The 14,091-nt window shown below is 44.1% G+C and overlaps 1 protein-coding gene across 1 annotated transcript in view; it reads left to right on the forward strand.

Moving 5' to 3' along the window:
* LOC110523506 (protein Niban 2) overlaps positions 1 to 14,091 on the forward strand; it is a 38,159-nt gene that overhangs the window by 21,465 nt on the left and 2,603 nt on the right. The window contains exons 7-14 of the mRNA XM_021602258.3: positions 4,034 to 4,149; positions 7,198 to 7,302; positions 9,637 to 9,799; positions 12,225 to 12,412; positions 12,619 to 12,774; positions 13,069 to 13,188; positions 13,487 to 13,594; positions 13,760 to 13,871. Of these exons, the coding sequence (XP_021457933.3) occupies positions 4,034 to 4,149; positions 7,198 to 7,302; positions 9,637 to 9,799; positions 12,225 to 12,412; positions 12,619 to 12,774; positions 13,069 to 13,188; positions 13,487 to 13,594; positions 13,760 to 13,871 (1,068 nt within the window). The remainder of the gene's footprint in view (positions 1 to 4,033; positions 4,150 to 7,197; positions 7,303 to 9,636; positions 9,800 to 12,224; positions 12,413 to 12,618; positions 12,775 to 13,068; positions 13,189 to 13,486; positions 13,595 to 13,759; positions 13,872 to 14,091) is intronic.

The following is a 14,091-nucleotide window of genomic DNA, read 5'->3' on the forward strand; positions in this document are numbered from 1 at the left end:
CAGTGGTGTAAAAATACTTTAAAGTGCGACTTAAGTAGTTATTTGGGGTGTCTGTACGTTACTATTTTACTTTTACTTCACTACATTCCTAAAGAAAATAATGTACTTTTTACTCCACACATTTTCCCTGAGACCCAAAAGTAATCGTTACATTTTGAATGCTATCAGGAAAGGGTCCAATTCATGCACTTATCAAGAGAACATCCCTGGTCATCCCTACTGCCTCTGATCTGGCGGACTCACTAAACAGAGAACATCCCTGGTCATCCCTACTGCCTCTGATCTGGCGGACTCACTAAACAGAGAACATCCCTGGTCATCCCTACTGCCTCTGATCTGGCGGACTCACTAAACAGAGAACATCCCTGGTCGTCCCTACTGCCTTTGATCTGGCGGACTCACTACACACAAATGCTTTGTTTGTTTGTAAATTATGTCTGCATGTTGTAGTGTGCCCCTGGCTATCCGTAAATACATAAATAAGAAAATTGTGCTGTCCGGTTTGCTTAATACTGTGCCTTCGGAAAGTATTCAGACCCCTCATTTATCCAAAATAAAAAATCTCAGCAATCTACACACAATACCCTATAATAACAAAGCGAAAACAGGTTTTTAGAAATTATTTTCATAGGTATTCAGACCCTTTGCTATGAGACACAAAATTGAACTCAGGTGTATCCTGTTTCCATTGATCATCCTTGAAATGTTTCTACAACTTGATTGGAGTCCATCTGTGGTAAATTCAATTGAAAGGACATAATTTGGAAAGGCACGCACCTGTCTATATAAGGTCCCACAATTGACAGTGCATGTCAGAGCAAAAACCAAGCCATGAGGTCGAAGGAATTGTCCGTAGAGCTCCAAGACAAGATTGTGTCGAGGCACAGATCTGGGGAAGGGTACCAAAGAAATTCTGCAGTATTGAAGGTCCCCAAGAATACAATGGCCTCCATCATTCTTAACTGGAAGTTTGGAACCACCAAGACTCTTCCTAGAGCTGGCCGCCCGGCCAAACTGAGCAAACGGGGAGAAGGGCCTTGATCAGGGTGGTGACCAAGAACCCGATGGTCACTCTGACAGAGCTCCAGAGTTCCTCTGTGGAGATGGGAGAACCTTCCAGAAGGACAACCATCTCTGCAGCACTCCACCAATCAGGCCTTTGTGGTAGAGTTTCCAGATGGAAGCCACTCCTCAGTAAAAGGCCCATGACAGCCCGCTTGGAGTTTGCCGAAAGGCACCTAAAGGTCTCTCAGACCTGAAACCAAGATTAAACTGGGCCTGAATGCCAAGCGTCATGTCTGGAGGAAACCTGGCACCATCCCTAAGGTGAAGCGTGGTGGTGGCAGCATCATGCTGTGGGGATGTTTTTCAGTGGCAGGGACTGGGAGACTAGTCAGGATCGAGGCAAAGATAAATTAAGCAAAGTACAGAGAGGTCCATGATGAAAACCTGCTCCAGAGTGCTCAGGACCTCAGACTGGGGTAAAGGTTCACCTTCCAACAGGACAACGACCCTAAGCACACAGCCAAGACAACGCAGGAGTGGCTTCGGGACAAGTCTCTGAATGTCATTGAGGGGCCCAGCCAGAGCCCGGATTTGAACCTTGTCGAACATCTCTGGAGAGACCTGAAAATAGCTGACAGAGCTGAGAGGATCTGCAGAGAAGAATGGGAGAAACTTCCCAAATAAAGGTGTGCCAAGCTTATAGCGTCATACCCAAGGAGACTCGAGGCTGTAATCGCTGCCAAAGGTGCTTCAACAAAGTACTGAGTAAAGGGTCTGAATGCTTATCTAAATGTCATATTTCAGTTTTCTATTTTTAATACATTTGCAAAAAATTCTAAAAACCTGTTTTTGCTTTGTCATTATGGGGTATTGTGTGTAGATTGAGAGAAAAAACAAACAATTGAATCCATTTTAGAATAAGGCTGTAACCTGACAATGTGGAGAAAAAAATCAAGGGGTCTGAATAGTTTCTGAAAGCACTGTTTAGCAATTTGAAATTATTTTTTACTTTCGATATGTACGTATATTTTTGCAATTCCATTTACAGTTGACACTTAAGTAGATGTAAAACCAAGTACTTTTAGACTTTTACTCAAGTAGTATTTTACTGGGTGACTTTTACTTGAGTAATTTTTTATTAAGGTATCTTTCCCTTTACTCAAGTATGACAATTGGTTACTTTTTCCACCACTGTTGCTACATGACTACACGACATCAATGACACTCACACTCAAGTTGAGCCTTTCCTGTATGCTTGACTATTGTGGAGTCATGAAGTGATATGTGATGCTGGTTTTGGAGCTTATGCCAGACATAATTTATTCCCATGTATGGCTATACCTCTTGGTTATATTTAGCAGGGGTCTCCTTTATGCAGTCCTTTCCCAGTAGGTAGCTTGGCTTCTACTAAGCTGAGAGCCATCCTCTACTGATTCCGTGAAGGGTTGTAGTAGTTCGATCCCACCTGTCACATTTGTGCACTGTGTCTAGGGTTTACCGAGAAGGGTGCAACAAACAAAAAACAGTGGCAGTCCTGTGGGTGAAAACAGCTCGTTGATGAGAGCGGTCGAAGGAGAAAGGCAAGAATCGTGCAAGCTAACAGGCGGGCCACAAACAGACAAATAACGGCGCAGTACAACAAGTGGTGTGCAGAACGGCATCTCGGAATGCACAACTCATCTGTCCTTGTCACAGATGGACTATTGCAGAAGATGACCACACCAGGTTCCACTCCTATCAACTAAAATCAAGAAGAAGCGTGGTGGGCATGCGATCACTAACACTGGACAATTGAGGAGGGGAAAAATATTGCCTGGTCCGACGAATCCCGGGTCCTGTTGAATCAAGCTGATGGCAGAGTCAGGATTTGGTGTAAGCAGCAGGAGTCCATGGCCCAAACCTGCCTGGTGTCTATGGTACAGGCTGGTGGCAGTCAGGACTTGATGTAAGCAGCAGGAGTCCATGGCCCATCCAGCCTGGTGTCTATGGTACAGGCTGGTGGCAGTAAAGACTTGGTGTAAGCAGCAGGAGTCCATGGCCCATCCAGCCTGGTGTCTATGGTACAGGCTGGTGGCAGTCAGGACTTGGTGTAAGCAGCAGGAGTCCATGGCCCATCCAGCCTGGTGTCTATGGTACAGGCTGGTGGCAGTCAGGACTTGGTGTAAGCAGCAGGAGTCCATGGCCCATCCAGTCTGGTGTCTATGGTACAGGCTGGTGGCAGTCAGGACTTGATGTAAGCAGCAGGAGTCCATGGCCCATCCAGCCTGGTGTCTATGGTACAGGCTGGTGGCAGTAAAGACTTGGTGTAAGCAGCATGGGTCCATGGCCCATCCAGCCTGGTGTCAATGGTACAGGCTGGTGGCAGTAAAGACTTGGTGTAAGCAGCATGGGTCCATGGCCCATCCAGCCTGGTGTCTATGGTACAGGCTGGTGGCAGTCAGGACTTGGTGTAAGCAGCAGGAGTCCATGGCCCATCCAGCCTGGTGTACTGGTGTGTGGGAAATGTTTTTCTGGCACTTGTTAGGTCCCTTAATACCAATTGCGTAACAAACATTTCCAACACATGTAAGGCAAGTGGGGGTTGGGTGGGTGGGTGGTGGGGGTCTGCCCTGGTTTTAGATGGATGTACCTAATCAACTGGCTTGTGTGTTTGCGTGTTGTGTATTCTTTGTATACATGCTGTGGCACTCTGTCTCATCCGTCAATCCATATGGCAGACCGAGGCAGGCACATCCGCTTGTGGCTGTTCAGTTCATGGCCACACTTCTCAACACACTCACTTTTAGACGGTGTCACAATACAGAGACCTTAATAGAAACAGATCCTCATTTCAGGATCCCCTGATTTTGAGTGCTGGTGTATTTTCACCACATAAACCAACCCACACGGTGAGTGCCTACTTCCTGAAAGTGAAAGGGAATAGATTTTTCAAATTTCTCTATCACCTTTTGGACAGACACATGTCAAACACCACCACTGCAGAAGCTCCAACCTATCCAAAATGTGTGCTCTCTGGTGCCCCCTCCAGGTCTGTCAGAGGAGTGCAGGGTGCAGACCCCGGCCTTCACAGATGCGATGCGACTCCACAGGCAAGCTCAGGGACACTACGGCACCTGGGACATGATGTGTGGAGGGCCACCACAGGTGAGAGGAACACTATGGAGCTGGGGACTTTGACTAAATGTAACAATCTCATTTCATTTGAATGTATTCTGAATTAGTGATGCTAACACCTTACAGTATATGTACTGTATTCAAGATCGCTAACCAAAGTTCAGGAGCAATCTTACAGCAGGTCATTCCCGGCCTTAGCCAAACCTCTTGAGTGGTCAGTGGCCAAGATGGATGTCAGTCAGGCAGCCGGTCTGTATTTCACAGCTGTTTGTTGAGGATTGACAGTTTATCTGAGAGTACATGTGGAAGGAGAAAATACTCTTCCCCTGAGAAAACAGTGTAGAGAACATGTTGTACCTCACCACCTTCCTCTGTAAGTGATCCTAAACCCCTGCTCCTCTTAGTGGGGTCTCCCCTTAAAGAGCTCCATTTCACTCATATTCTTCCCCCGATTATCAATACTTCCCACTGTCGACCTGTTTGTGCCTACTGTGGGAGTTGTTTTTTTGCTTGCTACCATTGTAAAGGTACAAGTAGGGACTAAGTGGTGTCATTCCCTGAGTCAAATCACTCTGGTTTCACTTCCTAAAGTATTGCAGTGTAAAGGAAATAGGGTGCCATTTGGGACGGGACACTGTTACTCTGTGAAGTTCTGAAGTGATCACACTTACTCAGTAGAAATGAGACACTAAACTCTAAAGGGGTCCAAGTGTTGGGCATTAGACAGTAGGTCTGCATCTGAAATGGCACCGTATTCCCTCTATAGTGCACCCTAAACTGGCCCTGGACAAAATTAGTCCACTATAGGGAATAGGGTGCTATTCGGACAGGCACCCAAGACTTATCATGTCAATATCATGGCCCTGTGTATACTGAACAAAAATATAAATGCAAGATGTAAAGTGTTGGTTTCATGAGCTGAAATAAAAGACCCCAGAAATGTCCCATAAGCACAAAAAGCTTATTTCTCTCAAGTTTTGGGAACAAATTTGTTCACATCCCTGTTAGTGAGCATTTCTCCTTTGCCAAGATAATCCATCCACTCCACCTGACAGGTGTGGCATATCAAGAAGCTGATTAAACAGCATGATCATTACACAGGTGCACCTTGTGCTGGGGACAATAAAAGACCACTCTAAAATGTGCAGTTTTGTCACATAACACAATGCCACAGATGTCTCAAGTTTTGAGGGAGTGTGCAATTGACATGCTGACTGCAGGAATGTCCCACTGAGCTGTTGACAGATAATTTAATGTTAATTTCTCTACCATAAGCTGCCTCCAATGTCGTTTTAGAGAATTTGGCAGTACGTCCATCCGGCCTTACAACCGCAGACCACATGTATGGCAACATTGTGAACAGAGTTCCCCATGGTGGCGGTGAGGATATGGCATGGGAAGGCATAAGCTCCAGACAACAAACTTTTTAATAGCATTTTATCGATGGCAATTTGAATGCACAGAGATACTGCGACGAGATCCTGAGGCCCATTGTCGTGGCCTGCATACTCAGACATGTCACCCATTTAGCATGTTTTGGATGCCCTGGATCGACGCGTATGACAGTGTGTTCCAGATTCCGCCAATATCCAGCAATTTCGCAAAACTTTGCCATTGAAGAGGAGTGGGACAACATTCCACAGGCCACAATCAACAGCCTGATCAACTCTATGCGAAGGAGATGCATGAGGCAAATGGTGGTCACACTAGATACTGACTTGTTTTATGGTCCACTCCCCTACCTTTTTTTAAAGGTATCTGTGACTAACAGATGCATATCTATATCATGTGAAATCCACAGATTAGGGCCTGAATAATTTATTTCAGTTGAATGATTTCATTATATGATCTGTAACTCAGTAAAATTAGAAATTGTTGCATGTTGCGTTTTATGTTTGCTCAGTATAATAACAGCTGTCCTGGAAGGACTAATAGTGTGTTTCATGCACCAGAGCATCACAGGCATCCTAAAATATGAACTGTACCTCACCAACACAGTAGTTTTATATGGACATCTATGCTCCAGGAAAACATCTTCTGCATGTCATGTATCTAGCCACTTTGTTCAGCTCCAATATGCTGCCTGGACCGCATTGAGACGGTTATTCAATTAGGTCTAAAGCAGAGTGGTCCAAGTCAAGCCCTGGTCCAAGCATATTCAATTAAAACACATGGTTATGGTTTTGTAATCTGCAGCCAAGACCACTGCACGTTTAGATGATACTGACTGAATGCTGTGTTTTTAATATTTAGATCTTATTTATACCCTGTATTATTTTCCATTTAATGGAAATGGAGAACTGGCCCTCTGACAAACCCACTCCCAGCAGATTTATGCATGTTGGGCTTCTTTGGAGTGTGTGAGTATTTTACTGCATTTTAGAGAGAAAATAGTATTTCATGGAGTTGTGGGTGCTGAGATTAGGGAGACAATACCATAGCACTGAATACATATGATATTCCAGTTTTTAATTCAGTTGACTTTTCACAGAACAGTCTATTACACGCCTTTTAAACTATTTGGTGTTGTATTGTATGGTACCTTGTATTGGGAACTGCACCTTACTCATACATTTAGTTATTATTATGTTTTGTAGAGGAGCCACATAATGCTGTTTCTCATTGTAGTGGTTCAACATCACTGCCCTCTTTCCCACTTCCATGGACTCATGTACTAAATCCTCAGAATCACACACCACTCAACCCATTCATATGGGTGACTCAGAAGCTGTTCCTGCACTCCATAGGTTGAGTTGTGTGTTTGTTGCCGTTTGAAGTGTCACAACTGACACAACACCATGTCATTTTCTCTGTTGTGGAAACACCTGACTCAAACAACAAGGCTTCTCTGAAGTCTTATTCTAATTTAATTAATGCCAAGTTTTGCCAACCACTAGTTACTCCTCTGGGTTATTTATAGAGACACCTCCTACACACACTTTAAAGAGTGTTTAAGTGATAATGCATAAAGTGTTTGCTTTTGTTTGTGTGTGTGTGTGTGTGTGTGTGTGTGTGTGTGTGTGTGTGTGTGTGTGTGTGTGTGTGTGTGTGTGTGTGTGTGTGTGTGTGTGTGTGTAGATCCTAGCCAACCTAGTGATGGAGACCCTCCATCCAGAGTTGAGGAATCTGATTGGTCCTCGTCTAAAGGGGAAGATTCAACAGCGACAGAGGAACTGGATGCTGGTGAGTTGTTGTCCCTCCTACATTCTGCACTGTGTTCTTTCCTAGAACCTGGAGTTTCCCCCGACCACATGTTAAGTTTTTCCCATTCAGGTCACATAGTCAGGAAAACTCCTGAACCTACCATTCCTAACCACATTGCTGATTGAGCCGGCGTCCCAAATGGCACCCTATTCCCTACAGAGTGAATTTACACTATGATAGATTCCCGAGAGCAATAGGAAAAACTACCCGCGGCTAGACGTATTACAATAGTGTAACGACTAGAATCTTGATTCATTTTTCACATCTCTTACGCCACCTCCGCGTGTGAGACTGCTCCCGCCAAGCAGTTAATGTAAACAAAATAGTATCCAAGAGAAATGTTTGCTCCTATTGTAAAAATCTTAATAGCAGAGCAATGTTTTTGAAACAGCTGAAATATATAGACATTTACCTTATACTTGAGACTTGTTTTATAGATATTTTACCTGGAATTGCTGTAATAGTCTGTTACTCTCAAATTGGTCGCTGTAGCTTTAAGGGAATCTCAGAACACGGCAAGCAGGAACTGCAAGCAGCAACTCCCCAGTGAATTACCAACATTTTCAGGCACAATGAAAAATGTTTCATGTAATGATTTGCATGATATTGGTCAAATGAAGCCTGGTTTGTTGTAAGTTAACTTCAATACGCTAAAGTTGTAGCTAATGTAAGCCTAAAAGCTATCTATCTACAGTGGCAAGAAAAAGTATGTGAACCCTTTGGAACTACAGGGATTTCTACATAAATTGGTCATCAAATTTGATCTGCTCTTCATCCAAACAATGAGACGAGATTGGAGAATGTTGTTTAGAGCTGCCCTGCCCTATAAAAAACACTCAAAGTTTTAGTTTGCTATTCACAAGAAGCATTGCCTGATGTGAACCATGCCTCCAACATAAGAGATCTCAGAAGACCTAAGATTAAGAATTGTTGACTTGCATAAAGCTGGAAAGGGTTTACAATAGTATCTCCAAAAGCCTTGATGTTCATCAGACCACGATAAGACAAATTGTCTATAAATGGAAAAAGTTCAGCACTGTTGCTACTCTCCCTATGAGTGGCCGTCCTGCAAAGATGACTGCAAGAGCACAGCGCAGAATGATCAATGAGGTTAAGAGTAATCCTAGTGTCAGCTAAAGACTTACATAAATCTCTGGAAGATGCTAACATCTCTGTTGACAAGTCTACGATACATAAAACACTAAACAAGAATGGTGTTCATGGGAGGACACCACAGAAGAAGCCACTGCTGTCCAAAAAAAACATTGCTGCACATCTGAAGTTTGCAAAAGTGCACGTGAATGTTCCACAGCGCTATTGGCAAAATAGTCTGTGGACAGATGAAACTACAGTTGAGTTGTTTGAAAGAAACACATTAAACACTTGCTGTGGAGAAAAAAAGGCACACCAACATCAAAACCATCCCAACTGTAAAGTAAGGTAGAAGGAGCATCATGGTTTGGGCTGCTTTGCTGCCTCGGGGCCTGGACAGCTTGCTATCATAAACTTGGCAATTCATTTTTCCTTTGATCAAGACATTTTGCAGGAGAATGTTAGGCTATCTGTCCACCAATTGAAGCTCAACAGAAGTTGGGTGATGCAACAGGACAACAACCCAAAACACAGAATTAAATCAACAGAATGGCTTCAACAGAAGAAAATATGCCTTCTGGAGTGGCTCAGTCAGAGTCCTGACCTCAACCGATTGAGATGCTGTGCTGTGGCATGACCTCGAGAGCAGTTCACACCAGACATCCCTAGAATATTGCTGATCTGAAAGTTTTGTGAAGAGGAATGGTTCAAAATTCCTCCTGACCATTGTGCAGGTCTGATCCACAACTACAGACAACGTTTGGTTGAGGTTATTGCTGCCAAAAGGAAGGTCAACCAGTTATTAAATCCAAGGGTTCACATACTTTTCTCACCCTGCAGTGTGAATGTTTACACAGTGTGTTCAATAAAGACATGAAAACGTATCATTGTTTGTGTAGTATTAGTTTATGCAGACTGTTTGTCTATTGTTGTGACTTAGATGAAGATTAGATTAAATGTAATAACCAATTTATGCAGAAATCCAGGTATTTCCAAAGGGTTCACATACCTTTTCTTGCCACTGTATGGTTCAGCTAATGTCACGGGCCCGGGTCAAATGGTCCTCATCCCAAATGGCACCCTAAATAGTGCATTACATTTGACATGCCTACATAGTGCACTAGTTATGGGCCACAGTCAAAAGTAGTGCACTATGTAGGGAATAGGGTGCCATTTGGGATGCAGTGTGTGTGTTCAACCTCTCTCTCTCCCCCTCTACAGATCTCTGAGGCGGTGTATAAGCAGGTGTTGTCTCAGACCCAGGCTCAGTATGAGGCTTTAGTCCAGGCCTGTGAGGTTCAGACATCCCGTCTAGACACAGTGTTACGCACAGATATGGACCAGATAATCACCTCCAAGGAACACGTCAGCGGCAAGATCCGCGGTGAGAGACATGCACACACGGAACCCATAGAAAACACTACTTACTGATATGTAGACTTCATCCCAATCGGGACTAAAAGAGATCCTAATCAAATCACACTGTGTTACTTCTGCAGTCTTAGCGTCTGTAATGTCCATTGTTAGAGTGCCTACTATTTGTCATTTGTAGTGGTTTTGGTTTGTTGTGTACAGAGCGAAGGGCTTATTGGCACAGTAAAGCAGTAAGACCAGTTACTGGCTACATCCCAAATGGCACCCTATTCTCTACATAGTATACTACTTTTGACCAGAGCCTTATGGGCCCTGGTCAAAAGTAGTGCACTATATAGGGAATAGGGTGGCATTTGGGATGCACACATTGAGTAACACTACAGTATTAGACTATGGCATCATGTTACTAGTGAATTTCTATGGACAATTGCCACCAGAGGGATCCTGTACTGTAACTGACCCTCCCTTTCCCTCTCACATTTCAAACGTCAACTCTGTTTCTTTACTCTCTCCCACTTTCTCTCTCTTCCCTTACTCCCATCTCTTTCTTTACCTCATCTTAGCTCTCTCTCTCTCATGCTCTTGTCTGCCTGCTTGTTTTAACCCTAAAGCATCTTTCACTATTTTATTCTAGCAGCGTCACCATTCCACATAAAAAGAAAAAGGGCACTTTTTTTTCTTTCTTGTGATTTGTTTCCCATGGAGCCAGTGTTGAAGGACTGCATTCCTTAGATGTCACTGGAGTCCAATGTTCACTTTATACCACTGGTACACTTCAGACCGGGCTCAGGGCTCACAGGTCCACTATGTGATGGAGGAGCGGCATCTATTGAGGAACTTTAAATGTCTTTCAACTTTCGATTTGGTTTAACTTTGGACCAGAGCAAACTAACCAGAGCTAGCTAACAGGCTTGTGTGTGCAGAGCAGCACTAAAATTAAAAACACGTCTTACCTTTTTGTAGTTCATAAATCCAATGTGAAACGTGATAACTATAGTATCCTTAACTAGCATTGAACAAAGTTAATACATTCTTTTAAACATCTCTCCCTAATTTCTGAATCAGGCTTGTAACGTTGTCAGGAGGGTACTGTAATCTATGTAACGTTGGCAGGAGGGTACTGTAATCTATGTAAAGTTGTCAGGAGGGCACTGTAATCTATGTAACGTTGTCAGGAGGGTACTGTAATCTATGTGACATTGTCAGGAGGGTACTGTAATCTATGTAACGTTGTCAGGAGGGTACTGTAATCTGTAACGTTGTCAGGAGGGTACTGTAATCTATGTAACGTTGTAAGGAGGCTACAGTAATCTATGTAACGTTGTCAGGAGGCTACAGTAATCTATGTAATGTTGTCAGGAGGCTACAGTAACCTATGCTTCAGTGTGGAGGGGCAGGTAACCTACACACACACACACACAGTAGCAAATATTTCCAGCTGGCAGGCAGACGCTGGAATACGTTTCTGAGTGACGGAGTGAGGGCTTTGCGTAGGCGCTTTAAGATTTTTGTGTGACTGGGAAAAAAATGCCCGGAACGTAAAATAACGTTATTAACCAGTTTCCATGCTTATAAAATAACGTTATTAACCAGTTTCCATGCTTATAAAATAACGTTATTAACCAGTTTCCATGCTTATAAAATAACGTTATTAACCAGTTTCCATCTTATAAAATAACGTTATTAACCAGTTTCCATGCTTATAAAATAACGTTATTAACCAGTTTCCATGCTTATAAAATAACGTTATTAACCAGTTTCCATGCTTATAAAATAACGGCTTTGTTCCGGAACAGTATAGATCACTTTCGTTTTCGGTTCGAGTTCTGTTCCTCAAATAATGTCATTATTTTTAGTGTTCTGTTCCCTGAGCCTGTTCCCACCCTTGCTTTCCTCCGGACTTTTCAGTCTGATGCTTTTGGGTAAGCCGAGACAAGGCTTTGTGGAATCTAACTTTAAATTATGAAACGCCAACCGCGTACCATTGTTCGTCCTCTGGAGTTGCATGCCTTTCTTTGTTTGCAGAAATACATACTTTTTCATTAAACGTTAATCAAATACCGCCACTGACTTTTTCCTTGTTGAGATTCAATTGCCACATGCGCATTTGCGCTGAGTTGAAATCTTAGCGTAACACCAATGAGCAAACAGTTGGTGGTTGTATTTGATTAACGTTTATTAGAAAGGTATGGTTTCAGCAGAGGCACGTAACTACAAAGGGGGCCATTTCATAATTTTGTATTTTTTTTAAGTATTGACCTTGGGCGAAACGATGCAGTCAGAGCTAGATTCCACAAAGCCTGGTCTCGGATCCACTCCATTGTGTGTGGAGTTTAATGCTCTGGGTAATACTGTGGTCTGGAAGTGTGGGTGTTTACTGTCTACAGACCACCAGGGTGACTAACAGTACTCCCCAATGTCTCCCCACTCTGTAGCTCTGGTGTTGCCCAGGGCAGGGCAGCTCCTGCGGGGCAGCGTCCAGCCCTTCCTCAGCTCCATCCTGGAGGCCCTGATGGAGCCCACCAGCCGAGGCTTTTCCGAGGTCCGAGACGTCTTCTTCAGAGAGCTGGTGGAGGTCAGCAAGAACACGCTCAACGGAGGGGGCAAGGACAAACTGGCGGAGGTGAGTGGACCACCGGACTGGACACACCAGAGGGGTTCGCAGGGACCCTGGGGGATTGTCTTTTGTGCCAAGTCCTCATCCCTCTGTCTGTCTGTCTTTAACCCCCAATCTTTCTCTCGCTCCCCTACCCTTTCTCTCTCTACCTACCCCCACCTCTTTCTCATTCGCTACCTCTCTCTCCGTCTTTCCCCTCGCCCCTATCTCAGCACATGGAGAAGATCTCTATGCTGGCGTTCCACCCGGTGAAGATGCAGAGCTGCTATGAGAAGGTGGAGCAGCTGAATCTGGAGGGACTGCAGCAGAGGTTTGATGTGTCAAGCCCCTCCGTGTTCATCCAAAGGGCTCAAATCCTCATGAGAGAGGTGAGACCTTAACCCACAAATCCCACCATCTAGTAGGCATAGTGGGCATGGATGTGCCCTGCCACACCAGACTACCAACACTTTAGTTTTCTGAAGCTCTGATGCTGTGTTCATAACAAAGTGGGAAGGTGGTAATTTCTAGTTGTGAAGTAGTAAATACGAGTTGGATGCATTCACATGTTTTGAACTTGTTGAGAAATGCTAATTGGCTAATGGCAAACAAGTGTGTCAACAATAAAATTATTATTTCCCCCCCCCCCCCCCATCACTTATGTCCTCTCTCCTCTGTAACAGCAAATGGATAATGCTGTGTACACGTTTGAGCATCTGCTCCACCAGAGTCTGGAGGGAAAGATCCAGGGAGGAGAGGACCTGTGTAAGACCATCCACTGCTGTCAAGACAGAGTTCTTAAGGTTCGTTAGTTAGTCTGAGGGTGGATTAGGATGAAGGCGAATGACTGGATTGATTGAATGAATGAATAGATTCTCCCTCAATACGGTTGCAAAATTCCAGTTACTTTCCAAAAATTCCAAGGTTTTCCCGAAATTCTGGTTGGAGGATTCAATATTTCCCACCTGATACCAGGAATATTCCCATCAGGAGGCCGGAAAACCTGGGAATTTGGGAAAGGTTATGGAATTTTGCAACCCTTGCCATCACGGATCAAAGAGTCTAAGGTCTTGTGTCTTTATCCCTCTCTGTCCCTGTCAGAAATATGACTATGACAGTAGCACGGTGCGTAAGAAGTTCTTCAAAGAGGCCCTGCTACAGATCATCATCCCCTACATGCTGAAGCAGCTCTCTCCCTCCTTCCATCTGGTGAGGCTCACTGAATATAGTGATACCCCTCAGACTTTAGCCACCCGTATGGAACCCTATAACCTCTGGTCAAGAGTAGGGCACTATATAGGGACTGGGGTGCCACTTGGGACATTGTCTATGTTAAGTGCATTCGTCTGTAACCTCTCATCTCCTACCTCTCAGGACCTCCCTCGCTTCCAGGAGTTGATCTTTGAGGACTTCTCCCAGTTCATCCTGGTGGAGAACGTGTTTGAGGAGGTGGTGCTGCAGTCTGTCACCAAGGACATCATGATGGGTGAGTGGTGGACATGCATGGAGACACTGGCCTGGCATAGACTAGATAATTGGAGAGTCCTTCTAGGCCCATATTCACAAAGCATCTCAGAGTACTGAACAAGATTATATGGTCATCTTAGATCAGCAGTGCTATTCTGAGGTGACTGTTGATATGGCCCTGATGTAAATGTGATACAAATGGACTGTTAGCATGGTAGTGATTCTATGTTTGCCTACAG

This window comes from Oncorhynchus mykiss, chromosome 5, assembly GCF_057628025.1.
Source record: "Oncorhynchus mykiss isolate SJ-2025 chromosome 5, ASM5762802v1, whole genome shotgun sequence".
Classification (NCBI taxonomy): Eukaryota; Metazoa; Chordata; class Actinopteri; order Salmoniformes; family Salmonidae; genus Oncorhynchus; species Oncorhynchus mykiss.